This window comes from Gossypium hirsutum, chromosome A11 (assembly GCF_007990345.1).
Source record: "Gossypium hirsutum isolate 1008001.06 chromosome A11, Gossypium_hirsutum_v2.1, whole genome shotgun sequence".
Classification (NCBI taxonomy): domain Eukaryota; kingdom Viridiplantae; phylum Streptophyta; class Magnoliopsida; order Malvales; family Malvaceae; genus Gossypium; species Gossypium hirsutum.
Window position 1 is genome coordinate 119,800,946 of NC_053434.1, and position 27,790 is coordinate 119,828,735.

The following is a 27,790-nucleotide window of genomic DNA, read 5'->3' on the forward strand; positions in this document are numbered from 1 at the left end:
ATTTTCAATATTTTTTGTATTTTTATTATTTTTATTATTATTTTCTATTATTGTTATTATTAGTATATTATTATTATTCTTAATGTATTATTATTATTTATTTTCCACTTTATTATTGTTATTGTATTATCACTATTATTATCATCATATTATTAAACTAATTAATTTATATTACATTATATATTTCCTTTTCGTATTTACTTACGTTATTATTATTATTATTATTATTATTATTATTATTATTTTCGTTGTTGGTATTATTATTATTATTATTATTATCGTTTTCATCATTTTTTATTATTAATGTTGTTAAATTATGCGTATTGTTATTTTGTTTTATTATCATTATTTTTATGCTTTACTAATTTGTTGAATTTATGTCGCATTATCGTTCATCCGATATGAGATTTTTACACTTTAGCCATATTCGAATAAAACTACACATATATCATTTTTAAATATTTCACCAACTTTCATCAAAATTCATAAAATAAAGGCAATATTCTATGTTCTGGAAATTCTGCCATCCTCAGTATCCGCCTCTGTTTTTCACCCTTAAAATGACTATTTTAATTTAACCCCACATCGTTTAGAAAAACGAAGATGATTATTTTTTTAAACAGATGTATCCAAAACTTGATATTTAGAGACGGTATCATAAGCCAAATCAGATTGAAGGTGGCAGTGCAGTTTTTGGTGTTGCCACTCACAATAGTATTACTAATTCTGGCTTTCTGGTGCAAAGCAAAATCCAAGTTTAAGCTGCGAAGATGTTTTGAATGAAGACGGGGATGGGGGTTTTTGATGCCAGTCGTTTGCCGATAATTAGAAAGAACAAAGTGATAGCCGCCTGAGAAGAGCGCCATCATCGAATAGTGGGCTGTTAATTAGCAAAAGGAAGGATAGATAGTCTTTGGCTTTACAAACTCCACCGGTGTTGCTCCGCTCTCTGCAGCCTCTTCAGCTTTTTAGAGAATGAATTGGGAAATTAATGGGTTAATTTCATGCTTAGCCCCTTATATTATATTAGGTTCTCTGTTTGGATCCAACATTTTTAATTAAACTTCATTTAATAATTGCATACAAATAATTTAACAAGAGCACTATTATATATATCGGATATAAAATCAGCCAATACGTTTGCATCACATGTTTTTAATTATTATTTTTCCCTAACAACCCCACTCTTTTTGTTAAGTACGTAAAATACAAACCCTCCAACATTTTTATTTCTTACTTACGATTAATTAAACTAGCCTTGAAATTATGATTCCTTCATTCAATAATTGCATAAAAATAATTTAACAACAGCACTATTATATATACCCGGCGTAAAATCAACCCTCACCTTCTTGGAAAGAACATCATCCCTCATCTATTTGTAGATCTGCTTTTCTCTTTCTTATCCTCATCAACCCCTTGTTCCCAGTTTCTTTCTGTGGTATTGAGCGAACTATTTTCTGATTTTGAGCACTAGATTGAGGTATCTTTTTCTTCTCATATATCCTCATGTTGTCGTTACCTTCAACTCCATCGTCCATTTCTAAAAAGGAATATGATGTTTTCTTGAGTTTTAGAGGTGAAGATACTCGCAAAAACTTCACAGATCATCTCTACGAAGCTCTAACGAGGCGTGGGATTGTCACCTTTAGAGATGATCCAAAGTTGGAGGCGGGTGAAGAGATCGCACCTGAACTCTTTAAAGCAATTCAACAATCATGGTGCTCGATCATCGTTTTTTCAAAAACCTATGCCTTTTCAAGTTGGTGCTTGGAGGAGCTTGCTGAGATAGTTAAACAAAAAAAGGATAAGGAACATAAAGTATTTCCAATATTCTACAATGTAGATCCATCCGATTTAAGAAAACAGAAGGGAAAAGTTGAAGAAGCGTTTGCAAAACATCAAGAGAGATATAAGGAAGATAGAGAAAAGATCCAAAGGTGGGGAAATGCTTTGAGGGAAGTGGCTAACATCAAGGGATGGCATTTAAATAACAGGTCATTCTTTCTTCTCTATTTTCTAGTTTTAGTGTCTAACAAGATTGTTATTTTTTTTGGATATTCCTATATATGTGTTTTGTCGAAACAGTATTCAGGTCCGCTAGACTATTTTTTTGGTCACCACTCAATTGTTTTAGTTAGGTGTGATTGCCCACTTAAGAATATATAATTTTTTATTTTTTTGGTGGAACCTTTAATAAAATTTTAAAATTGATTGTACAGTTACATGTGATAAAAGGTATCATGTAATCATGTGCTATTCTTAAATTTATATTTAATATTTAAAAATAATTCTTGTTATAAAATAATTTTATTATGAATAAAATGAATTTATTTTAAAACAAAAATTCGAGCTACAACCCCATAAAAATTCATGATTAAAAACTTTTAAAACAATCACTTTGATTATTAATGGAAAAGAGTATTCTTCTACGATAAATAATTACTAAATATTTCGACCGTAACTCATAAATTATTATGGCTCTAGAATATTCCCTCGTTTTCTAAAAACATACCTAACAACGAAATGTAACTATTTTAGGCATGCAAATAATTTCTTTGTTTTATTTCTGTCTTTCTATTGGCTCACCCTGTCGCTGGGTGTGTCTTGTTTTAGTTCTCTCTCTCTCTCTCTCTCTCTCTCTCTCTTTTAACTCTTTCCTTTCCCTTTTATTAATAAATAATAGCTATAATTCTAATTAATAATAAAATTACAATAATAAGAAATAATAAGATTTAAAAAATATAAAATTCGAACTCAATTTTAGCTTTACCCAAGCAAAATATAGTTGCTACATATTTAATTGTAAAGTTCAATATTTCAACTAAAGAGAAAGTTGTGCATTTTGATGTGGTAACAGATCTCGCTTTCTTATTCTTGCTTTTTGTTTGCTCCACACTATATTATGATGCAACAAATTTTTTAAAAGAATTAAATGATATTTTTTTATAGGCATGAATCAGAATTTATTGAAGATATTGTTAAGAAGATATCAGCGAAATTATGTCAGACCTATCCTGTTGTTCCTGATGAGTTGGTTGGAATTAGTTTACATTTGGAGGAGTTGTATTCAAAAATAGACATTGGGGAAGATGATGTTCGTATTATAGGAATTTGCGAAATGGGTGGCATTGGTAAGACAACTCTTGCAAGGATTGCTTATACTCAAATGTCACCTCATTTTGAAGGTAAAACTTTTCTTGCTGATGTTCGAGAAGTTTCGGATAAATGTGGACTTGTTTTTTTACAAAAACAACTTCTTTCCCAGATATTGCTTGATGAATACTTTAATTTTTTCAATGTTCATGAAGGGAATACCATAATTAGCCGCAGGTTGTCTAGCAAAAAGGTTCTTGTTGTTCTTGATGATGTTGATAACCTACAACACTTGAAATGCTTGGTTGGAAAACGTGATTGGTTTGGTTTAGGAAGTAGGATCATTGTAACGACAAGAGACGAACATTTGCTTCAATCTTACCGAGTTGATGATATGTATAAGCCTACAACATTGAATCCTAATGATGCCCTTAGGCTTTTTAATTTGAAAGCTTTTGGTAGTGATACAACATTGAAAGATGATTTCATTGAACTTTCTAAGCATATTGTACATTATGCTGGTGGTCTCCCCTTAGCTCTTGAAGTTTTGGGTTCATTTTTGTGCGGTAGAGATGTAGCTCAATGGAGAAGTGCAATTGAAAGACTTAAAAGAAATTCTAACAAAGAAATTCTCGATAGGCTTCGAATTAGCTTTGATGGATTGGAAGAAAGCGAAAAGAATATATTTCTAGATATAGCATGCTTCTTCAATGGAGAGGAGAAAGATTTTATAATGAAAGTATTGGATGGTTGTGAATTTTTCTCAAATATTGGAATAGATGTTCTCATTAAGAAATCTCTCATAAAAGTTGATGAACACAAGCATTTGTGGATGCATCACTTGATACAAGAAATGGGAAGAAAAATTGTTAGGGAAAAATCTGTTAATGAACCTGGAAAACGTTGCAGATTGTGGGAGGAAAAAGATGTCCATCATGTCTTAACAAAAAACACAGTAAGTCATTCAACAAAACTTACATTCTATTTTTTTATAGAATTTTTAATTAAAAAAAAGACTTAGAGGAATTTATTTATATAGTAGAGTCCAAAAAAAAAAAATTGAGATTCAGGAGCTTTTGACATAAATTCCTTTTGCTGATTATAACTTAGTAAGGATTTATATAAATAATATTTAATTTCATTGAATCACTCTCATTAGAAATATTTTACTTCATTTAAAATGCTTTATATACTATATTGCGACCAAAAGGTTATGATAGTGTTAAATATGTATGCAACTTTTTTATAAGTTTTATCATACTGTTTACACCATTTATTTTGATTTATTCTTTTTTTTTTAGGTTACAGAAATAATTGAAGGCATGATCATCGACAATAAACGGTATGATGTGTATTATTAATATTGTTATTATTTTTTTGGGTAAAAGTATCCAATAAGAATCAATGGAAAAAACCTTTAAGGCTGAATATTTAATGTCATATTTATAAAATTTATCTAGCTACGCATTACTCTTTCAAAACAAACACATTAGAGATATATCCTTTCTAATATTAAGTGCTTGTATTTGATGCACTCGTAATGTATCTTAGTGGACAAAATTTTAATATGTCATCAAAAGTTTTTAAAAATAAAACCAATTGATTTCATTTTTAATGATGTGTCCTAGTTTGGTTCAGTAACAATGAATAGAATTATGCATTATCATTGCACCAATATAAATCAAAATTTTATTTTTAGTTTCTAAGGCTTAGGTAATTCAAAGTCAAATGTGAGTGTTAGATAGATATATATGTCCAAAATGGGTATGTGTGATTTTTTTAAAAAGCTTTTTTTTTATGTATTTAATGAGTTCTTGAAGGATCATATATCAATATCCATATTTGGACACGTGTTAGATATAAGAACAGGATACAAGTCCTTAAAAAATAGTATTGGAGAAACATTGCTTTGAGGTATTGAATGTTTTGTATATTTTAATGCTTATTTTTGTTTTTCCTATGGTTTTTAGGGAATCGAGCAAGATACTCAATTTGAGTGTCAATGCCTTCTCGAAGATGACAACTTTGAGATTGCTTAGAGTGCTTTGCCTCTCAAATTGTGATGATCTCAAATATCTTTCTAATGAGCTACGACTTTTAGATTGGACAGGATATCCTTTAAGATCATTGCCTTCAAGCTTTCAACCGGATAATCTTGTCGTTCTTCTCTTACCATATAGTCACATTGAACAACTATGGAAAGGGAATAGAGTAAGAATTAAATTCATCTACTCCTTGTGTTTTAGCTTGTTTTAATATAACCAGTTCAATTTGAATAAGATAAAAATAAAAATAATAAAAATGAGTTTTTATTATGTTTTCTGTTTTCTGAGTAATATGTTTTTGTTTTGTACAGCCCTTGTATAAATTAAAAATAATCAACCTTAAAGAGTCCCAAAACCTAATCAAGACACCAGACTTTACAACAGCCCCAAATCTCGAAGTTTTGATTATGGAAGGTTGTACCAGATTAGTAGATGTTCATCCATCACTTGGAGTGCTTAAGAGACTTAAACTCTTGAATTTAAGAGAGTGTAGAAGTCTTAGGAGTCTTCCAGCCAAAATTGGAATGGAATCCCTTGAAACTTTAATTCTTTCAGGTTGCTCAAATTTTGCAAGGTTTCCAGATATTGATGGGAAAATGGAACATCTAAAAACTCTTCATCTGTCTGGTTGCTGTAAAGTTGAATATTTGCCAGAGAATTTGCAGCAAGCAGAATTTTTGGAAGAGCTTGACTTGAGTGAAACAGCCATAAAAGAACCACCCTCCTTCATTTCTCAATTGAAAAATCTTAAAATTTTGTCTTTCAGTGGATGCAAGGGTCCGTCTAAGTTAAAAAGAAATCTCCTTTCTCTTTTCAAGGTAAGCCAAAGAGGAAGGATGAATTCCATAGCTCTAATGCTACCTTCATTATCAGGTTTGAGTTCATTAAGAAAGTTGACTCTAAGGGACTGCAGTCTTGGTGAAGGAGATATTCCTGGTGCTATATCTTGTCTATCCTCTTTGACAAATCTTGATCTCAGCGGTAACAATTTCAACACCATACCGGGGTCTCTTACACGACTCTCCAGGCTTGAATATCTTACATTGTCAAATTGCGGCCTGTTCAATATTGGTGGAGATATTCCAAGTGATATTTCTGGTCTCTCCTCATTGAGATTTCTTGGTCTTAGTAGTAACAATTTCACCAGCATAGCTGCGTCTCTTACTCGTCTTTCCAATCTTCAAAGGCTTGGGGTGTCAAATTGCAGTGAGCTTGAATCGTTGCCTGTGCTTCTAGCAAGAATGACAAGTGAGTGGATAGTTGATTGTGCTCACCTTATGGCCATTAACTGCTATAGATTGGCTGAGAACATTAGTGCAATAACATTGCTGAAAACACATATTAAGGTTGATTAATCTCCCTTTTTTTCATGGTTTTAGTTACAGAACCACCGATATTTTATTTTGCAGGCATTTGCAAATTCAAGAAAGACTGATGTTTTAATTTGCAGGCATTTGCGAATTCAAGAAAAGAGTTTGACGTTATTATACCTGGAAATGAAATCCCAGAATGGTTCAGCCAACAGAGAGGCGGCTCTGTAATTGACATACCTCTGCCTCTCAATATTCAGAATGACAGTCAATGGATTGGAGTTGCTTTCTGCTGCATTTTCGTCAATGAGGGTGGTCCTGAGGAAAAGGTTGTCGGTGGTAGAGCTTATATCCGTTGTAGAAATTCTGGACAATCTAGTTATAACGGATCTGATTTTCAAGGAAGGAATCCTGGATGGATCTCATCGAATTTCTTTGCTTTTGGTGGAGAATATTCGGAGCCCATAACAAAGGACCACCTGTTTCTTTGTTATTTCTCGCGTGATAAATTGTATCCATTATACTTCGAGGATGAATGTGGTGAATGGGAAACCAATAATTTATGGACAATGGATTGCTCTGATCATGAATGCGATGAGATGTCTTTCGAGATGTCTTTCGAAGGCACACTTGGTTATCCTTCTCTTAAGGTGAAGAAGTGTGGTGTTAGAATAATGTATGAGAAAGATTTGGAAGAAATAAAAGAGGTGCACTGCCATACCACTCAATCTTCTCCAAACTTGGAACATATCCATCATCACTCTACTGACAACGATGGATCCGCAGGTAGCACTTCCCGTGTAAAACGAAAACGCAATACCCACGAGGAAACAGAGGAAGAAGGGCCGCAGCCGAAACGGATGCAAAAAATTTTCAATTTTATAATGGGCCGATCAGAAAAGAAGCAATAATACTTGACTAGCCTTTTCAAGATTCTTTCTCCTATTTAGTTAATTTTATAAGTTTCTCTTTTTCCCATGTTTTTGTTTGATGGTAGAAATAGATTCTTTACCATGTTTTCAATAGTCGAAATATTCCACCACCACCTGATTTTAACATTCCTAATAGTGCCTTGTTGGAAAAGAGAAATTTTAGAGGAATAAAGGTTAAGAAAGATGATTAGTTCCTATCAGCACGAAAAGCTATGGGATACTTGTGGGTCTAGTATCTATGATTTCTTTCTATTTGAAAATCTGCATGGCTTCACGTGATATGTTATCAAATTTTCAAGGAAAATGTGAAGTTGGATTGTAAGAGTAAAGTGTTTGTGGACATGCTTCTAATATCTCAAGTGTTTCGCATTGCAAATAAAAAGTTGAATGATTCTGATAAGTTCGAGAGAAACCAAAAACAATAAATTTTTATAGATTCTTTTCAGAATTTGAGTCAAATTTTGTTACTGAAGCATAATCCTGAGTTGTTTAAAATTCACAATAATTTCTGCTGCAGGGCATCCGTTTAGCTGTTTGGAATTTCAGCCAACTTTGATCTTGCTTCAGAATATTTGGAGTGTGCAAATCTAAGGCACTAATGGGTATGTGTATTTGTTATCATTGCAGATGATGTTTGGCCCTTTGTTAAAACTTGCCCTGCAAAAGCATAGACAATGGCTTTGTGGTTGTCCACTGTCCATGCACAAAATATGAAGTTCTGTTTAGTTACAGTAAATGTTTGTACAATTGGATACTGCTCAGAGGTGCTAACTTATCTAATTGTTTTATACTTTTAAATCATAATGATTTCACAAGTGCAATAGACAATGCTTATACCAATTTCTTTTTGTCAGCATGAGCTGAATCCTCCAGTGTTTACACATTTGAAATTGAAGTTTATACCAACAAGGAATGACATGACAGGTACTTCATACCACTCATTTATTTTCTTCTATTTTCTATTTGCTTCATATCTATCATTTCATAGACTTCAATTTAAGGGCTTCTGTCTAAAAATTCTTTAAAGGTACCCATTGGACATTGATGTCGAGACACCTATGAAGCTAGCATGCTACCCATCAAAATGGTTCTACTTCTTGCTCTGCTTTCTTCATTTTCCAAATTTAATCACTTAACTATCATATATGTAGAGAGTTTTATGTTTTTTTTTTTTTCATAAAAGAAATTTATCCTATTTTTCTCTTAATTTTGGTTAGTTCTTGGCTCTCTTCTTCGGCAGAACATAGCATCCACTACAAGAAGCAGAGGCCATACTTTGTACTACAATTTGTTTATCTGCCAAAATATTACAACAAAACAAAAATGGTAATATATGTCACCAATTTCCTTCTATTTTCCAATTCATCTGATATACATTATATAAATGGTGTATTAATTCAAGAGTTTTAATATATACCAACTAGCAGGGAAGAAGATGTAACAATTTTTTTGGGGAACAAATGAAATTTTAAACTTTTTATAGTATATATCTTTATAATTTTTAAAGGATTAAATCAAATTTTTATATTTTTAGAGGGCCAAAGTGCAATTATACCTTTACTAATTTAAAATTTTAAAAAATACAAAGCCTAAATAACAATTTTCCATTTTAAGGGGGGCGGGCCCATGCCAGCCCCCTAGATTAGCCTCTGCTAACTGGTTACTAGCTTTAGACGGTATTTATGCTATTAAGAGAGTTTAAACAAGCAATGTCCTCTTAATTCTTATTTAGATACGTCAATGTGTTTCTCCGTAGACCGAATACGATAGACGATTGATTCGGTACTTTCAACAGTACGTCTATCAACACCGAATCAACTAGTTTTTTTTTACTTGATGTCAATACAACTTTACAAGATAATGGTGTCTATCTCTTACACCGACGCAATATATATACATATATATTAATAATCTAAAAATCTAATTTTACTTAAAACTCTTTTATCTAATCTAGTATTTATAAAGAGTTATCTTAAAATATCAAAACATAAAATATTATCCTAATAAAAAAATTAAAAGTATTATTTTTACAAATAAAATCTCCAAAATAAAAATTTTCAAAAAAATCATTGTCCATCAACTTTGTTCTTTGGTCTAGTCCACATCTTTGACTCTTTTTTACTTTTTGGTTTTACTTTTGTACCTAATCAAAAATCAAATAATAAACCCAAAATTAATGACATCTCATTCGAGAATTTATGGAAATTAAGCACAATAAACACATAAAATGGGCGTATTAACATATTCCAACATATGCAAACTGTAGTTTTATTTTATTTTTTCCTTTTATTTCTTCTACGAAACTTGATTAGGGTCGATCAGCAGGTTCGATTACTAGCTTATTGATTGAGGAGATTTTTATACCAAAATCGAAGGTAAATTATCAAAGTTCAAGCACGTTGGAACAAACTTGGGAATGATTTGAATGCATTGGAAGGCCCCGTAAGATTCCATGGAGTTTGGCTCTCTTTGCCTATTGGCATGTGTCTTCTATAATAGCTTTTTGCTGCCCATATCGAAGACATATTTCACAAAATTTCCCAAAGTTGATATATATGTTTAGCACCAACTAAATATGAGACCCAAAGTGGAAGATAAAAAGATGGGTTTGAAATTGAAGAAAGAAACGCAAATTGCCTTGGAAATATCAAATAATATGGAATTAATTTGCAATATCTCTTCAATGTTAGGGTTAGAAATGATAAAAACACAACAACTCTAAAAGATTTAGACTGAAACCGGCATTATCTCTGTAGCAAAAAGTAAAGCCATTGAAGTTGGTGTTGTCAACCTAACCATTTTTCCTGGTTTATAAATTTGTTAATTTTGAGCTTTTTTCTGAAATTTTTATTAGGTATTTGAGACAAACAATGTAAAAAGAAAAAAGAAAAAGGGGACTAAATAAAAATATACTAGTAATTTTTAGATTTTCACATGTTTGGTTAATTAGAAAAAGTAAATATAATTTTTAAATTTAAAAAATTAAATATAAAAAATTTAAAGATTATTTATATTTAGGAATCAAATGACAAATATTGTAAAAACTAAAGGCCTAATTTGTTGATGTTTTTAAATTTAGGATTAAATTGATAGAATATGTACATTTTAGAATGCTAAATTTGTTATTAGGCCAATAAAACAAAGCTCATATTAGACTTATTTTGAGTAATTAACCGAAGAGTGACTAAAATATTTAATTTCAAATAGTTGAGTGGCTAAATAAAAAAAAATTGATAATTGGGTGATCAAAATAAAACAAAGTACATAGTTGAGTGATTATTTTTCTAATTAAAGAATTAATATATTTTTAGTTTAAATCATAATCATTAATTAAATTGCTTAAAAGAATGATATTTTTGTTGTGAGTTTTTTTTTCAATATATTTTGAAGATTGATATTCATTTTTAAAACAATTAATGTTAATGATATGGATAATAAAAGTGAAGTACATAATCATCCCATGTAAGTAATTCAATGAAACGAGCTGCTGGCGAAAATTCCCATTACATCATCCTCCAATTTGCCAACTTAAATAATCAATATAATCATGCTCAAATTATATTAATCATGAAAATAATAAAAGAATAATTGATAATTGATAAATGTTATAATTCAAAATATAATTCATTTAGATAAATAGCAGTAGTGTTCAAATTAAATGAATTGAGGAATTAAATCACATAACTTACATACTTTGAAGGATCAAATTGCAATTAATCCATTTAAAAAATAACGCAGACCAAGAGCTAAAAACTATGTGGCACGGAGTAGAAATTATTTTATGGACCCTTTTATCGATCACCACATCATCCGTGGCCCCTCCAATTAGAAGAGAACATATCATATGTACATTTGGACTAAACTTTCGAATTAAAGATGATGTGTTTCTTTTAATTGGGCGAGACCATAAATAATGTAGTGAAAAAAAGTCCATAAACTTAGAAATCTAAAACTTACATGCAAACCATTCTAAAAACTTAGAAATCCCTTACCAATTGCACTTCCCCTCCTCCAGTAAAATGCACTGCTGATTACCCACAATTCCTTCCATCCACCCATTTTCTTTAAAACCCATACCTTTAGTCTCTTAAGCAATCACATACTTACCATATTTTAACACCTAAAAAACTTTAAAGCCAAGGTTCATTCACCATCGTCCCATGTTGATATACTGTAAGTATTATCCCTTTGCAACACAACTATCACACATGATCCCTTGCACTAAAATCTCAGAAACAAAAATCATTTGAGACCAAAAATCAGAACTGCACCAGAACAACAACCTTAAAACCCATTTAAATAACAATGCCTTGATTCATTCACCAACCCTTACGGCTCAAGAAATCATGAGATTTGAAAATTTATTGAAATATAACATAAAACATAGTACAAAAGAGCAACATAAGCATACACTATGGATTATTGAGATGTTAGGATTTAAATAACATCTTAAACACATATAACATATAAAAGCAACACAAACAGGAAATGGATCACTAGATGATATAGAGTCTTAATTCCTCATTAGGAGACTGAGATTGGATCAATGAGCAAAACAGTTATCCCATCTTTTGTATTTTTCCCAACATGTGTGTACTCATCTCCAATCTTGTAAATGAAATTGATGGATCTTGTAACATTGAGAACTCGTGTAAGAACCGGCCTTGGAACAACTTTGGATATCTCACTAAATATCATTTCCTGGTTAATATCTTTCCAAGCATTCTCCACTTGCTTCTTCAATTCAGTACATGCTTCTTCTTCTGAAACTGCATGTTCTCTCATGTAGCATTCAACAGCTGATGCACAGTGCCCTCTCTCTTGCTCAAACTATATATTTATATTAGTTTTATTCACCAAATATAACTTATTAAAAATACTCTTGCAAAATTCGGAAAAAAAAAGGTACCTTGTGTGAAGTAACATCATTCATGAGACGACCAACAACGGAAGAAGCATTAGTGATTTTAGGGTTCTTAGATGCCCAATTAAAAATCTCAAGTGTCACAAAATCTCCCATTCCAATAAAAGATGTGACGGCTAACATCATATAACCAACAGATAAAACCGCGTTCCTCGTATACTCCTCCATTGTTGGTACAAAGTTTTCATTGTACCATTTGGCCTCCACAAAATAACATTGACACAATTGTTTAAACTATAAAAAAGAAGAAGAAAAAAAAAGTCATTACCTTTAGGTCATAATAAATTTTCAAGTTTAGAGTATATAAGTACCAACTTATAATTATAATCCTTCATATATATTCCATTTTATGTTAAACATATATCCATATATAGGGATAATAAAATAACCCGAATCCATATGTTTCGGTCCAACCCTATAAAATATATTTTCTTTTTATGAAAATTAGAGTTTGGGCAGAGATAAGGTTTTGATTAAACTTGCATGGTCCGCCTATCTTAAAAAATTACCAAAATGCCTTTTTTAATTTCATAACTAATTTTATATGTTTTAATTATAAAATTTTTAAACTTCTATAAGATTTTATAAGAATTTAAAATTTTTATTTTTAGTTAGATATTTTAAATTTTTATATGATTTTATAATATGCATTTTATTTGATATTGTAAAAAGTAATACAACATAAAAATTATTTAATATTTTGGGGTGAGTTGGGTAAAGTTGAGAAATTTTTTTTTTTGTTGGATATGAAATTTCAAATAATATCATGTTTGGGGTGGTGTCAAGGTAGGAGATACAAAAATTAGATGGGGTTGAGGTGAATAGTTTCAGAAAGCCTCGCCTCATTGCCAACCCTACTTATATTTGTCATTTTCCTCATATAACATATGAAAAAAAGGTTATTAATTTTTACTGTTTATGTAAAATCATTTAAAAAATGAGATAAAGTACGAACGTACTGTATCTTTCGCATATTTGACACGATATGATTTTCCTTGTTTGACCATTATTTGCTCTTTTTCTGCAAAAAGATCTAACAATGGCATGTAAAACGATTTCATGTATTCTGGGAGTTGATCTATCTAATTAACATTCCACCTGCAAAATCAATTAGAGAAAAGTTCAGAATCAAACATATTGAATAATGTTTTTTATACATTATTATATGAACTAATTGAATAAAATTTTAGATTTAAAATTGAATCGTTGAAGTTGCTAATCTCTGAATTGCATTCGTGAGGAGTTGAAGTTCTTCAAGTGTGCCATATGCGTCATATATGTCATCCATTATTGATGTCATGACCATTGTTTTTGCTAATATCTCCCTAGCAAAAGAGTATTGTGGCTCAAAATACACTCCCAATGCACAGAAGTAAGCTTCTACCAATCTATCTCGAACAAAAGGTAATTTTATAGGTAAGTCTAAACTTTTCCCCCACCTGAAACAAAACTCAAATTAGCCTAACAATGTATAGTATCATTAGGTATCAATTAGTCCTTTTAAATTAGGATAAACAATTAATATTGAATGTTGAAGGAGTAATATATTGCCTTGAGATCTTGCTTAGCTCTTCCTTGTGTGAAATTTGTAACAAGTTGAAATCCAACTCTGCAAACTTCAACAGTGTTTTGTTATGTGAAGCATCGTCTCGGTAAATGGAAATGAATCGCCTAGCCTCCAACCTCGGCAAGCCCTTGCGGATGGGTTGGTATAGAGCATGGGAGACTAAGACTGAAAGGGGATATTCGATAGTGCCAGCAGCTTTGGCTAAACCTAGATGAGTGGTGGTGAAACCAAGAGCTTCTTCAAGTATATCTTCCCCATGCACACGTAAATGTGAAGCTTCATATAATTCTAGTAAGCCTTTCACATCACTTGTTAAGGACATGTTAAAGTTTCCTTCATCATCTTTGAACTTGTTGAACCATTCTACTCAACTCAAAAAGATATTATTATATTAATCATTATAATATACAGAAATTAAATCTAAAATTTGAACTCTCAACAACAAAGCTTTGTAGGAAAAAGAGAAATATAACACGAAGAAAAGAAATTAAGATTCACAAGATTACAAAGATTTTCATCATCATCGTGGTCGTCGTCATCATCATCATAATTTATTATTATAGGAAAATAAGTTACATGCAGCGACTTTTATAAGGCTTTTAACCAAAACTAGTATGGATTCCACCAGCTAATTATTTATTTGTATTAAATTAAAGAGTAAAAATTTGAAGACGAAAATATATACAAGATTTCTATATACTTTGTACATTTGAAATTTAATTTTCTATTTTTAGTTTTAGGAGCATTGTTCTCTAGTTTTCGAATTTAAAAATTTAAATGCAATGGTTACCATTGTTAAAATTTTTCTATTAGATTCTCTAGTGTGACATTTTGAATTTTAAATAAAATTCACTTGATAATCACATAACATTAAAAATAACATTAAAATTATTTATTAGGATTTTTTTCTTCTTAAAAGCACTTATTCAAAATTGTCATGATAAAATAATTTTGTGTGTTGAAATATTTTTCTTAAGGAAAACTGATGTTAGCATTTTGATTGAAATGATTAACAATTTTAACTATTTAGACTAACTAATGACGTTATAAATGTAGATGGACTAAATTAAGTAAAAAATTAAAGCATATAAATTAAATCTCAAGTTTCAAAATAACCTAGAGGCCAAAATTGAATTGTGACCATTGTCTTATAATGTCAAGAAAAAACGACACAAAACTAAAAGAAATGGGAAGTCATTTGTTAAAATTCCTATATTATGTTAAAAATAATATATAACTATGTAACGTTTTAACTGAAAATTTAACGATATTAAATATTTAGAGTAATTAATAACATTAAAAAATACAAGGACAAAATTATGTTAAAAATTAAAGTATATAGATTAAATCTCAAATTTAAACATATTAGAGGGACTAAAACTGAAAATTAATCATTTTTATAAAAGGCAAAAAAAGAAAGAAAAAGAGCATGGTAAGTGTGTGCAGGATAGAGGTGTTCATAGTTCGGTCAAAACTAGATTTATGAACTGAATTGATCTAATTCGGTTAATAGGTCGGTTAATGATTTTTTGAAATTTTTATTATAAGTTAATTCGGTTCAAAATCCGATAATTAACCGAAATAAATAATATATATTATATATAATATATTTTTATATTAGAAATGTATTTTTAAATATTATTTTTTAGATTAATCAAAATAAATAATATACATTATATATAATATATTTTTTGAACTATTAAAAAAAAAGAAAATAAACATTTTATATGTTTTATACTTATTTTGATCAAAAGAAAAATATATATAAATTTCGGTTAACTGACTAAATTAATTAAAATATTTCGATTCGGTTAATGTATTTGAAAAAAATTTGGTTTAGTTAACGATTAAAGATTTTTATCTTTCGAGTAATTCGGTTAATAATTGAACCGATCATTTGTGCACCCTTATGCAAGAGAAAAGTCCAAAATAGATTACAAAACCCTAACAAATTAGACAAAAAATAATTATTTAGAAAAAGAAACCTAGAAGAAGTCATTTCCATTTCTAACAATTATTATTGGGTTGGATCATCAATTAAAGTTACTGGCAAAGGAGCTGGACGCTTTTGTTGAATCAAAACAATAAAAAAGTAGGAAGGAAAATGGACTCACCACAAGGAACACCAAATCCATTCTCTCTAAGCAATCGAAATTGAAGAGAAGTAGTCTCGAGAGTTTGGCCATCTTCATAGTCATGCTCATACATATTGAGCAATACTTCCTCTATCTCTCTTTCAAAATGGTAACTCACACCCAATCGTTTGATTGTATCAATTAAACGCAGTCTGTAGAATAACTCATCATCCATCACTACCTTAATCATCCTCCTTAATTCTTCTTTCAGTTCTTCATGTTGTAGTTTAGTTGTAGCATCAACGTTCTGCAAAATTGTAATGTAGGACAAGACATGATTAAGTTAAACAATACCAAATCAGTATACCAAATTAATTCAATCAATTAAAAATATAACTAAACTATAAACAAAACAATTTTTATATGTAATTGAATCACAAGTGAAGTGATAAATAATTTGTATTCAAGTTTTAAGTTGACATTGAAATTGACATAGTTGCTAGTGTAGGAAGATTTGGGTTCAAGCAAGTTGAAGTGTGTTATCCTCCTTCTTAAGGGTTGAGAAGAGACTATAAATAGTTCTAGACATTTTATCAAAAAAATTTTCAGTTGACGTCAAAATTTAATTTCATCCCTGCCCTTATAAAAAACTACTTTTTTGAAAAACAAAAATTAATGAATTATTAATAAAGAAATAAAAATGTAAATGGTTTTGAAAAAAAAATACTATTGCTAGCAAGAAGTGCGTTGCTAATAGAGACAGAACACTAAGAAATTGGTTCCTAAGTTGGTGGGCACGAACATGATTATGCAGCTCAGTTACCCCACGTCTGTGAAGCCTAGCTCAGTTAAAAGTATGTACACTTTTCAACAATTACAAAGTGAACCCTAATTGTTCGAAAAAGTTTGATTTGAAAACGGTTTTCTTACCCAGGGAAAAATTAAAATTTTGAAAATCGACCTAGTTTGTTATATTTATAGTAGTAAACCTTAGACTGAAATTATACCTATGTTTTTGGATAAGCGAATCCTAGACATTTTTCGGCTTTCAACCAAACAATCTTCTTTACTTTTCTCGTACCATGAACTACTTCAAGTGTGAGCCAGAACCAATTGAATCAAAACACAGAACTAAAAAAAGTTTTCTTTTATTTTTGGGGTGAAAATAAAAGTTCTCTTTTCTTAAATAGAAACAATTAGATTCGATATTTCAGAAAAAATATATATTTAGTAATAAAGAATAAAACTCTACATTTTTTGACAGAGTAATAACCTCTCAAAGTTTTGTTTTATGCCCTATCGGTGCCATCTATTTATAATAAGAGAAGGTAGAAACCTTGCTGAGTTGTAAAAATTTATTTTCACTAGAAAAACAAAATCCTAGTTCAACTAAGATGTAGGGGGCGGCAACCCTAGTTAAATATACTAGGCTTTGCCGTCCCTTTTTTATTACATAAGGGGCTTTTGGGCCTCTTCTATATTGGGTCTAATGGTAACGCCCTAGTCTTTTTATTTAAGTTTTTGTAAGTACTTGTCATAAAGGTGTATCTGCTTCGGTGGTTGAGTGTTCAGGAAGTGTTTGAGAGGTCCTAAGTTCAACCTTTATCTTTAGCAAATTTTGGTTATTTTTGGATCTAAGCTCTACCTTTTTCTTTGGGCTTATATTAAATTGCCTGCAATTTCATATCAGAATAAGCCTACTGATTATGTTATTTTTGTTTCGATTGTCTGAGAGTGTTTGGATTGAGATAGAATTCTAAAGTAGGTGGTTGAGGATGACAGAATAGTGGGGAGTTGGGATATTGAGGAGTTATCGGATTTATTTTTTTATCTTTTGTTTTTCCAAAATTCAGCTTTCTCTCTCTAAAGCAAAAAAATGGCATTGGTATACTCCTTTCTCTGCATTTTCTGTCTTTTGACGATTCCTCTCTTTCACTCTCTATTTTCGGCCAATCTAATTTTCCAGTCGCGATATTTAGCTTTTGATGTTCTTGGGGTTGGTAAGTTTTGGTAAGTGGTCTTTGTTAGATTTCTTGTTTGTCGGTATGTGGGTTCTTATTAGGGGTTTTAATTTTTGTAAGGTTGTGTTCGAGAAGGCGGTGTTGCTTTGGATTTCGTTTCAACGAATTGAATTCTACGTGCGGTTGTTTTAGTTAACAGTAAGAGTGTGTGCACATTATTCTATTTAGCCTTTTGTGATGCAATTCGCTAATTAAAGGTGTTCGGTACTCTGATTTTAGCTTTTGGAAGGCTCGGGATAGTTTTAGCATCAAATCAATACTAGGTCTGTACCTGAATCGTAGAAAACGAGGTTTCAGTAAAAGTCAAAAAATTGTTCTGTCGATGCCACACGGGTGTGTGGTCACCCGTGTGGTAGGCCGTGTGCGAGAACACTGCCGTGTGATAGACATAGGCATGGCCGTGCGTAAGACACAACAGTGTGGTGGCTTGAGTGTGATCGTGTGGGCCACACGGGTTTGGCCGAGTTGGGCGTGTAGGCCCACAAGGACATGTGGACCCAAATTTTTAAAATTTCCCAAGGGTCGCAAGGGTCGTCCCAATCAACAGTGGGCCTACCGTAGGGTTGGTAAGGACTAACCAAACCCTAAAACTGTAGATCTGATAGACTGATAATCTATTCTGAGTATGATTATGCCATGCATATCTAATTATTCTAATATCTATACATTGCATGTTGAGCATGTCTAGTATGTATTTTGTATCTGTTCTGTATATGATTGTGGGGTGGGTTTTGTATTGATGGAGGAAGTGTTCTGTACAGCGATCATCGCCTATAATTTGGTAGCTTGGTTGCACTATATCTAATACGTGCCGTAACGGCACAACTTGGTGTGTAGGGATGGGTTGGTGTTTTTAACTCCACATGGTGTGTTGGGATGGTCGGAGATGGTATGTAGAGGATGGGGGTAGAATTTTGATTGTTTGATTTTGTTTACTGTATCTGTAACTGAAATGGGCTTGAGCTCAAATCTGTATTTGTATCTGTATTTGCATCTGTTTTCGACTGTATATATGATTTTGTATGATTGCATGCTTAATTATGCTGGGTTACACACTAAATTTACATAAACTCACATATGTTTGACTGTACTGTCAAGTAATCTATAGTCTTAGGCAGATCGGTGTAACAGGAACTCAGTGGTGACCACTCTTCTATAAAACTGTTTAGATTTATTAATTTATGGTTTATTTAATAATTTGGGATATGATTATGAGAGTTTGTAATTTTTGGGACTCTTTGGACTGTGTTGGGTTTTAACTTGATTTAGTTTGATATGCTCGATATGTTACATGCTTGATAAAATATTTTACGGAAACGGATTTTATGCCAAAAAGAGGTTTTCTAAAAATATGAAATGGATTTCTAAAATGTTTTGGTCTTGTTTAACTTCCGCTGTAATAAGTGTTTTGGCAAATGAACTGTTATAATAATGTTTTCTGTAATGAATGAATTTTATTAGTGATTAGTTAATGGAATCAACTTGTTTTCAAAACCCATTCTTTGTGACATCTCAAGATTCGGCCATAACGTCTAGCCTGGGTTTGGGGTGTTACACCAATTATAATTACTTTCTGGGCTTTTAATCTAATACTTTATAATTCGATCAAACCATATATTTGTTTTTCTATTACCAAAATAAGCTTAAATATTTATATTTAATTAAATAATTTTCTTATCCTTATTTTATCTCCCAGTAAAATTATGATGATTTTACTTCCATTAAATTTCGAGAAAATATATTTAATATTTTACAACTCAACTTGTTCACTATGATCGAATGATTTATTTTCATTTTTAGGCCCTAAAACTGCTTAAAAACATAAATTCATTCTTTCATCATTTCTAAGCAACCTATGTACATTTGTAAATGTATCATTTCTCATTTTAATTTCTATTTCCGTTTTGAGAAACTCACATTCATGTCCAAAATGATTTCATTTCTCCATTTCAGAGAAAACCATAATTATTTTCTGAATGTCTCTCAATTAGCTATTTCTATTCATTTCGTCTGTCACACCTTCACCCGACGCAGCCACCGAATCCGGGTGTGGTGTGCCACAAATTGGCCGATTTAGACTAAATATCAAATTGTAAGCTTGATAATTTACAGGACAAACTTTATTAAGTAGTAACTATTTGCTTATAATAAAATCCTTAAAATTTTAAAACAAAAGTTTATTATCTTCAAACTCAAACTCTAAAGAATCTTCATAACTACAATATGTTCCACCTCGGGCGAAGCCTCTAAAGGTACCCCCTTCCTATGTGCACAACACTTTTCTAATAGTGTGATAGCCCGAAATAGGGCCTAATCGGAATAGTGGTTTCGTAACCACAAATCCGAAGTGAAATAGTTTAATTTTATAAATTTTTATTAGTTACTGATTGATTGAAATATTGTGTGAAAATATGGATAGGAAATTTTAATGCTTTAGTGCTTAATTGAATTTTTAGGACTAAATTGAGAAAAATGCAAAGTGTGTCTAATTAGTGATTAAATGACTTAATTGAATTATTGCATGAAATTGGAAGTGTTTATGTGGCAATTAGACCATAAATTAGTGTTATGGACACAAAAGGGTATTTCTAGAAAATATCTAAGTAATGGGTCAAGGGCATTTTTGTCCAAATTGGGTAAAAGACAAAATAAAGAGAAAATAAGTGTCCATCTTCTTCAAAAAAATCAGAAGCTTGCTGCCGAAAGTTTCAGGTTACCATAGTTAAGGGTTTTGATTTTCCTAAGCTCAATTGTAAGTGATTTCTTGCCCCGTTTTTAATTATTTTCGTATTTTTATGCTTATTGAAGCTTGAATTTCATGTTTCTACTATTTAATTTAAATGAAATTAAAGTTTAAAAATTGACCCATTCATGATATAATTGTAAATTGATTAGTGATGTTAGATAATGAATGTTTGAAGTGTTAATTACAAGTTTTACTAGATGAATTTCAATGAAAAATGTTAAAAAAGGGCTAAATTGTGAAAGATGGTAAAGTGTGCATAAAGTTGTGATTTTGTGAAATTGAGGCCCGTTATGAGCATGAAATATGATTTAGTGAAGTTTGAAATTTAAGAATTTAGAGAATTTTATTTTTACGAGCTTAGGGACAAAAGTGGAATTTTTGAAAAGTTATGGGGAAAAATGTAAATGTGTCAAAATGTTGTGATGAATTGTATTTGAATGGAATATTGATAAAATGTATTAAATTGTGTTAATATAGATCAAGAAAGAAGAAATAGTGCAAGTGATCGGGGAAAAGAGAAAGTTATCGACTAAATTACAAAAATAGTCGTTTTGCATCCGAGGTAGGTTATATGTAAATAATAGTTATATTTGTATAAATTGTGAATTATATTTGATATGTGAATTAATATTGAATGTGGAAGGAAAGTTGTTCATGAATTATTCAAGTGATAAAGTGTTGAAAATAAAGTGTTAAGTGTAAATTCCCGGTTGAACATGAAAGTTGTTCATGAATTATTCAAGTGATAAAGTGTTGAAAATAAAGTGTTAAGTGTAAATTCCCGGTTGAACTTAGGAATAGAATTGGATACAAGTGACATGTCACTAGAGACCAGTGTTACAGTGTTACAGTGAGTCCCGGGTGCTGGGTGATCTAGCATGTGTTGCAGACACCTGACAGCTTGTGTGAGCAGACCCGTGGACATTTCCAGTGTTATTGATCAGTGGTAGCTTCGGCTACATTTCAGTGGTAGCTTTGGCTACATCCAGTGGTAGCTTCGGCTACATATCAGTGGTAGCTTCGGCTACATATCAGTGTGGCACTTATGTGCTAAATCTCTACGTATCCGTGTATATTCCAAGTGTTCAACGGGATTAATAATGAATTAAAGTGAATATGAAATGTTAAGTGTGAAAATGTATATGCAAGTGAATTGGTAAGATTGTGTATGTGTAAGTGATTGAAATTGCTAAGAAATGTTTTGATTAGTTATATGTTAAAAGTGTTAATTATTAATTGAGTAATTATTGTTTACATGTAACTTACTAAGCTATTTATAGCTTACACATCTCTTTCTTTCCTTTGTTTTATAGTGATTTGAACTTGATCGAATAGTGGACCGTCGGAGCTCGTATCACACTATCATAACCATCTCGGTATTATGTGCTTTTCAAAATGTTTAAACTATGGCATGTATAGAGTCTTAATCATTTTGAGCATGTCCAAATGATATGGCTAATGTTAGCTATTGAAGTAGTTATTAAAGAATATGTTTTGGAGTTATGTATGTTTAAATGGTAACTAATTCAAAGAAGCAGTTTCTTTGACAGCAGCAGTGACGTGAATGTGAAAAATCACCATAAATAGTAGAAATGGAATTAGAGGGTGAATGATATATATAATTAAAGCTTATCAAGTCTATTTTTACATGAAAGAAACGGTGTAGGCAAAGGAATTTTATATTTTGAGATATTTAAATTTTAGTGAGACAGGGTCAGAATGGTTTTTGAAGTCCCCTGTTCTAACTTTAGAAAATCATTATAAATTGTACAGAAATAATTATAGGTCATAATTTATATGTTCAGATTCCTTAGTGAGTCTATTTTCAAAATAAATTAATGGTAACCTTATATGAATTCTGTACAATTAGATATTTGATTTTTAGCGCCAAGAGGTCAGATCTGTCGAGCTGTGAAACAGGGGATAATTTAATGAATAAACTGTACTAATGTGCTAAGTCAAAAATTCTGAAAATTTTATGGTAAGTAGGAATATGAGTCTAGTTTCACGGAAAATTTACGGATTTAAATTTTGAGTTTCGTAACTCAAGTTATAATTAAATTAGTGACAGTTGCGCAGGTGGACAGTGTTGTTATGAATAGTGAATTTAATTTTAAAAGCAAATTTTTATGCTCCGAATCGGTAAGTTAAATTGGATGACATCTCGTACTCGATTCCGGAGACGGTCTCGGGTAAGGGGTGTTACAAATAGTGCTCATTTATCCAACATGGTCTGACTTGGTCCCTCATCGAGTTCCTTATTCCGCGGATCCTGCAACCAAAGGTCAAAACCTTTGTAAGTTTAATTGAACTTCGTGAGTTTCTTTACTACCAAATTTCATATCTCGTCCCTTCTTTACTAGGGTAATATCTTTAAAAGAAAATAAAATGCTTAACTCATTGTTTATACTCAGACTTTAATGCCTTATTTGAACTATCAGCCTTTTATGTGTCTTTCGTTGTTCCTAAATGGTGGTTTGACTGCTAATACCTTAAGTCACTAGTCAAGCCTATGTCCTTACGATAAGATTTTGGTGGTTTCTAGGTGTCTTGTTCTAGAACTGTAAGCACCATAATCCCGATGGATACTCAAGTATTCTACTTGTGAGGCCTATCTACTCATAAGGCCTACGAGAAAAGACCACGCACTTTGGTGATCTTTTCTAAACTATATAGTTCATGATGGACTCCCCTTTCTTACCATAGTCTCGAAAGACTTACTGTCAATCAATTTGTTGGGTTAACTAGTGAGGTCCCCCACAACTCTAGTGAACTAAGTTCCACTTAGGATGATAACTTTTCCATCTATTTTGAGGTAATTTGACAAAAAAAATGCAAGTTCAAGGGTTAATGAGGGGCAAAAAAATTAAATAGATGGCTAAAAAGACTTTTATTTTTGTAATGTTTGAAGCCTAAATATGTCATATACCAAATTAATTCAATCAATTAAAAATATAACTAAACTATAAACAAATCAATGTTTATATGTAATTGAATCACAAGTGAAGTGATTAATAATTTGTATTCAAGTTTTAAGTTGACATTAACATTGTTGCCAGTGTAGGAGGATCTAGGTTCAAGCAAGTTGAAGCGTGTTATCCTCATTTTTAAGGGTTAGAAAGGGACTATGAGTAGTTCTAGGCATTGATAAAAAAAATCAGTTAACATCAAAATTTAATTTCATCCTCGCCCTTATAAAAAACTATTTTTTTGAAAAACAAAAATTATTGAATTATTAATAAAGAAATAAAAATGTAAATAGTTTTGAAAAAAAATTACTTTTGCTAGTAAGAAGGGCATTGCTAATAGAGACACAGCATTAAAAAATTGGTTCCTAAGTTGGTGGCACTTCTTCAAGCACTAAATGAGAAAAACAAAAACACACACAAAATACACGAAGATGATTACGTAGTTTGGTTCCTATGTCTATGGATCATAGCTCAGTTAAAAGTATGCACTGTTTTCTACCATTACAAAGTGAACCTATCTAATCACACGTATCTTGATTGTTTCCTTCACCCTTTCACTTTAAAGACACAAACCTCTCACCATTACGATCACCCCTATGACCACAACAAGTAAAACCACAACGATAGGTTTTACTCTAAGAACAGATTAAGTTCTTAAAATATCAATACATTTTCCTAGCTAAGTCTCTCAAATATATAGACATTGATTTCGAGACTTGCTTACAATAGGAGATCTAATAAAATCCCAATAAAACAATAATACCATAAGAGTATTACAATATAATAATGACATATGAAGTAAAAATGGAATCTTGACAGCTTATCAGAAGAATCACGATCCAATCCAAAGTTTATAATTCAAGAGATTGCAATGAGGAATTTCGATCCAAATCAATTACCAATATTCATACTTCATAGCAGTATAATCTTCCATAACAGACTAGAAATTCACAAAGTAATTATCATAGCTCAAAAATAAGGTTCAATAAATTGTCAATATCTAAATATGAAAACTGTCACCATGCACATTTTATGGGTAGGAAAGTGGGCATTTTCTTTGGCACCATGTAACACCAAGTTATGTATATCTTTGTCATACCACCTTCGTTATTTGTCATATTTATTAGAATAAATTAAGCAATTATATATTTAATAATTCTAATTAATAAGTCAAACATTTTAAGCAATTGAATACTGTATCAATTTTCAACAAGCTTAAATATTTGTAATTAAACTAAAGCACATGCAACTATTTGGGGCGAGCAATAAAATTGGCTTTGGTGCTCGCAATTATTGAGGGTGATAAATGTGAAATTATTGTGGCAAGGACTTGTAAACAAGTTGGTAGAGCTGGGAGTATTAGTTGAAGCTAAAACAGTAGGGTTCGGTAAAACTCAAATCGCATAATGCCCTATTAATTAATTTTTAAAAAAATCCAAAAAAGAAGAAGAAAGTTATTAAGATTATTTAAAAATTTTGTAAAAATAAAATATATATTATAATTTTTTTAAAAATTTAAAAATATTAAAAATTAATTAATTGTTGATTTGACATACATATGTATGACTACATCAGCAAATTAAAGGTTTGATCACTTTAGCGGTGATCTAAACAAACTCAAATTCGAGGATTAAAGAGAGGCGGAAAATTAAACAGAAAATTAAAAAGACTTTTATTTTTGTAATGTTGGAAGCCTAAATATGTCATCATATCAAATTAGTTCAATCAATTAAAAATATAACTAAACTATAAACAAAACAATTTTTATATGTAATTGAATCACAAGTGAAGTGATAAATAATTTGTATTTAAGTTTTAAGTTGACATTCACATTATTGTTAGTGTAGAAGGATGTGGGTTCAAACGAGCTGTGGTGCGTTATCCTCCCTTTTAAAGATTGGGAAGAGACTATGAGTAGTTCTAGGCATTATATCAAAAAAATTAAAGTTGACATCAAATTTTAATTTCATCCTTGCCCTTATGAAAAGTTATTATTTTTTAAATCAAAAACTAATGAATCATTAAAGAAATAAAAATGTAAATGGTTTTGAAAAAAAATGCTATTGCTAGCAAGAAGGGCGTTGCCAATAGAGACACGACACTAAGAAATTGGTGCCTAAGTTGGTGGGCACTTCTTCAAGTACTAAATGAGAAAAACAAAAAAAACACACGAAGATGATTACGCAGTTTAGTTACCCTACGTCTGTGGAGCTTAAGTCAGTTAAAAGTATATACTATTTTCTACAATTATAAAATGAACCTACTTAATCACACACATCTTGATCGTTTTCTTCACCCATGCATTTTAAAGACATGAACCTCTCACCACTATAATCACCCCTATGGCCACAACAAGTAAAACCATTGGAATGAAATCTTAGGAGTCTTCCAACCAAAATTGGAATGGAATCTCTTGAAACATTAATTCTTTCAGTTGTTGAAATCTTTTAAGGTTTGAGAGATTGATGGAAAAATGGGATTCTGGCTGTTATAAAGTTGAAAATTTTCCAGAGTTCACAGCAATTAGAATTTTTGGAAGAGCTTAACTTAAGTGAAACAACTATAACAAAACTACCATCCTTCATTTTTCAATTGAAAAATCTTGAAATTTTTTCTTTCAATGGATGCAAGGGACCATCTACGTTACAAAGAAATAAGTTACAAAGAAATCTTTCTTCTCTTTCCAAGGTAATCCAAAGAGGAGGGATGAATTCCATGGCTCTGATGTTGCCTTCCTGTCCAGTTTAAGAGAATTGAATCTAAGGGATAGCAATCTTCGGGAAGGAGACATTCCTAGTGATATTTCTTGTTTATCCTCTTTGAAAAAAACTTGATCTTAGTGGTAACAGTTTCAGCAACATACTCGTGTCTCTTATGCGACTCTCCAAGCTTCAATATCTCGGATTGTCAAATTGCAATGTTCGCAATCTTTGTGAATTAGATATTCCAAGTGATGTTTCTGGTATATCCTCTTTGATGTTACTTGATCTTAGTGGTAACAATGTCATTAGCATTCCTTCAACTCTTACTCGACTTTCCAAGCTTCAAACCCTTCGATTGTCAAATTGCAAGGAGCTTTATCGGTGCCTGAGCTTCTAACAAGTATAGAAGATGTGCGGTTAGATGGTTGTGCTTCGCTTGAAATAGTTGAACTTGCAAATCCATTGGAAGTACCCAATTTAGCGCTTACGACTTTCATTAAAGCCGTTAACTGCTATAGATTGGCAGAGAACATCAATGCATTAACATTGCTGAAAAAACATCTTAAGGTCAATTGATCTCTCTTATAGAATCTGTTAAGTTTAGTTCCCATGCAAAGGTGGCCATGCACGACATACAAAGGTGGTCATGCTCGAAGAAATAGCAGCAAGCAGTGGTGCCATGGTGTGCAGCAACTGAAGTTTGAAGCTGCCAATCCACTTGCTGTTTTTTAGTTCCATTTTGATTGTTTTGTAATCTAGTTCATGTTGAACTAAGTAGGTAAATGTTTTGATATTGATTGACTGAAAAGTCAGCAATGCAAGTTGTACAAGCTAATCATGTAAGTTTCAATGCAAATTAGTGGAGTTAGGTAGTTGATTAGGTGATTACTTGTTTGTTTTACTTGTTGACTGATATATGTAATGGCTTAATGCCTTGTTGATGTGTTAATGAAAAAAAGATCAGCTCATTTTTCATTCAAATCTTCTTCTCTCTTTTCTGTTATTCACTAGCTAGTTTCATTTTCTGTTTCTGCTTCCGAGTTTGTTTCTTCACCAAGGCTCGAGGCTTGCTATTCAAGCAAGATACAAAACAGCCTGTTGCTGCCTCTTGCACCAACAATTGGTATCTAGAGTCATTGTCTTAGTGGACCTGTTGCTTCAAACCAAGGAACCTGATGGCTTCTTCAGGATTTTCACCAGCAGCCCCACCAGTCTTCAATGGAGAAAGCTTTCATATATGGCTGGTAAAGATGAAGACTTACCTGCAGGCCTTTGATCTGTGGGAAGTTGTTAACACAGATGCTGAGCCAGCACCACTGAGGGCTAATCCCACAGTAGCTCAGATCAGACAACATGCTGATGAGAGGACCAAAAGGCACAAAGCCATGTCCTGCATTCAGAAC

At 31.4% G+C, this 27,790-nt stretch overlaps 1 protein-coding gene and 1 pseudogene across 4 annotated transcripts; one reads left to right on the plus strand and one right to left on the minus strand.

Annotated features, from left to right (window-relative positions):
- The first annotated feature begins 651 nt into the window (after positions 1–651).
- Positions 652–8,590, plus strand: LOC107962536 (disease resistance protein RPV1). Of its 4 annotated transcripts, XR_001701662.2 has the most exons (8): positions 661–1,997; positions 2,953–4,051; positions 4,398–4,438; positions 5,067–5,307; positions 5,453–6,487; positions 6,592–8,147; positions 8,238–8,307; positions 8,411–8,590. XR_001701662.2 is itself a non-coding variant. In XM_016898970.2 (7 exons), the coding sequence occupies exons 1-7, from the start codon at positions 1,510–1,512 to the stop codon at positions 7,253–7,255; spliced, it is 3,489 nt and encodes a 1,162-aa protein (XP_016754459.2). In that variant the 5' UTR covers positions 659–1,509; the 3' UTR covers positions 7,256–7,842. The 4 variants fall into 4 exon arrangements, 3 of the variants coding, with proteins under 3 accessions (XP_016754467.2, XP_016754459.2, XP_040936053.1); XM_016898970.2 differs by lacking the exons at positions 8,238–8,307; positions 8,411–8,590 and having other exon boundaries at positions 659–1,997; positions 6,592–7,158; positions 7,238–7,842; XM_041080119.1 differs by lacking the exons at positions 8,238–8,307; positions 8,411–8,590 and having other exon boundaries at positions 663–1,483; positions 1,578–1,997; positions 6,592–7,842.
- Positions 8,591–11,738: 3,148 nt separating this feature from the next.
- Positions 11,739–27,125, minus strand: LOC107954945 ((+)-delta-cadinene synthase isozyme XC14-like; annotated as a pseudogene).
- Between the last annotated feature and the right edge of the window lie 665 nt (positions 27,126–27,790).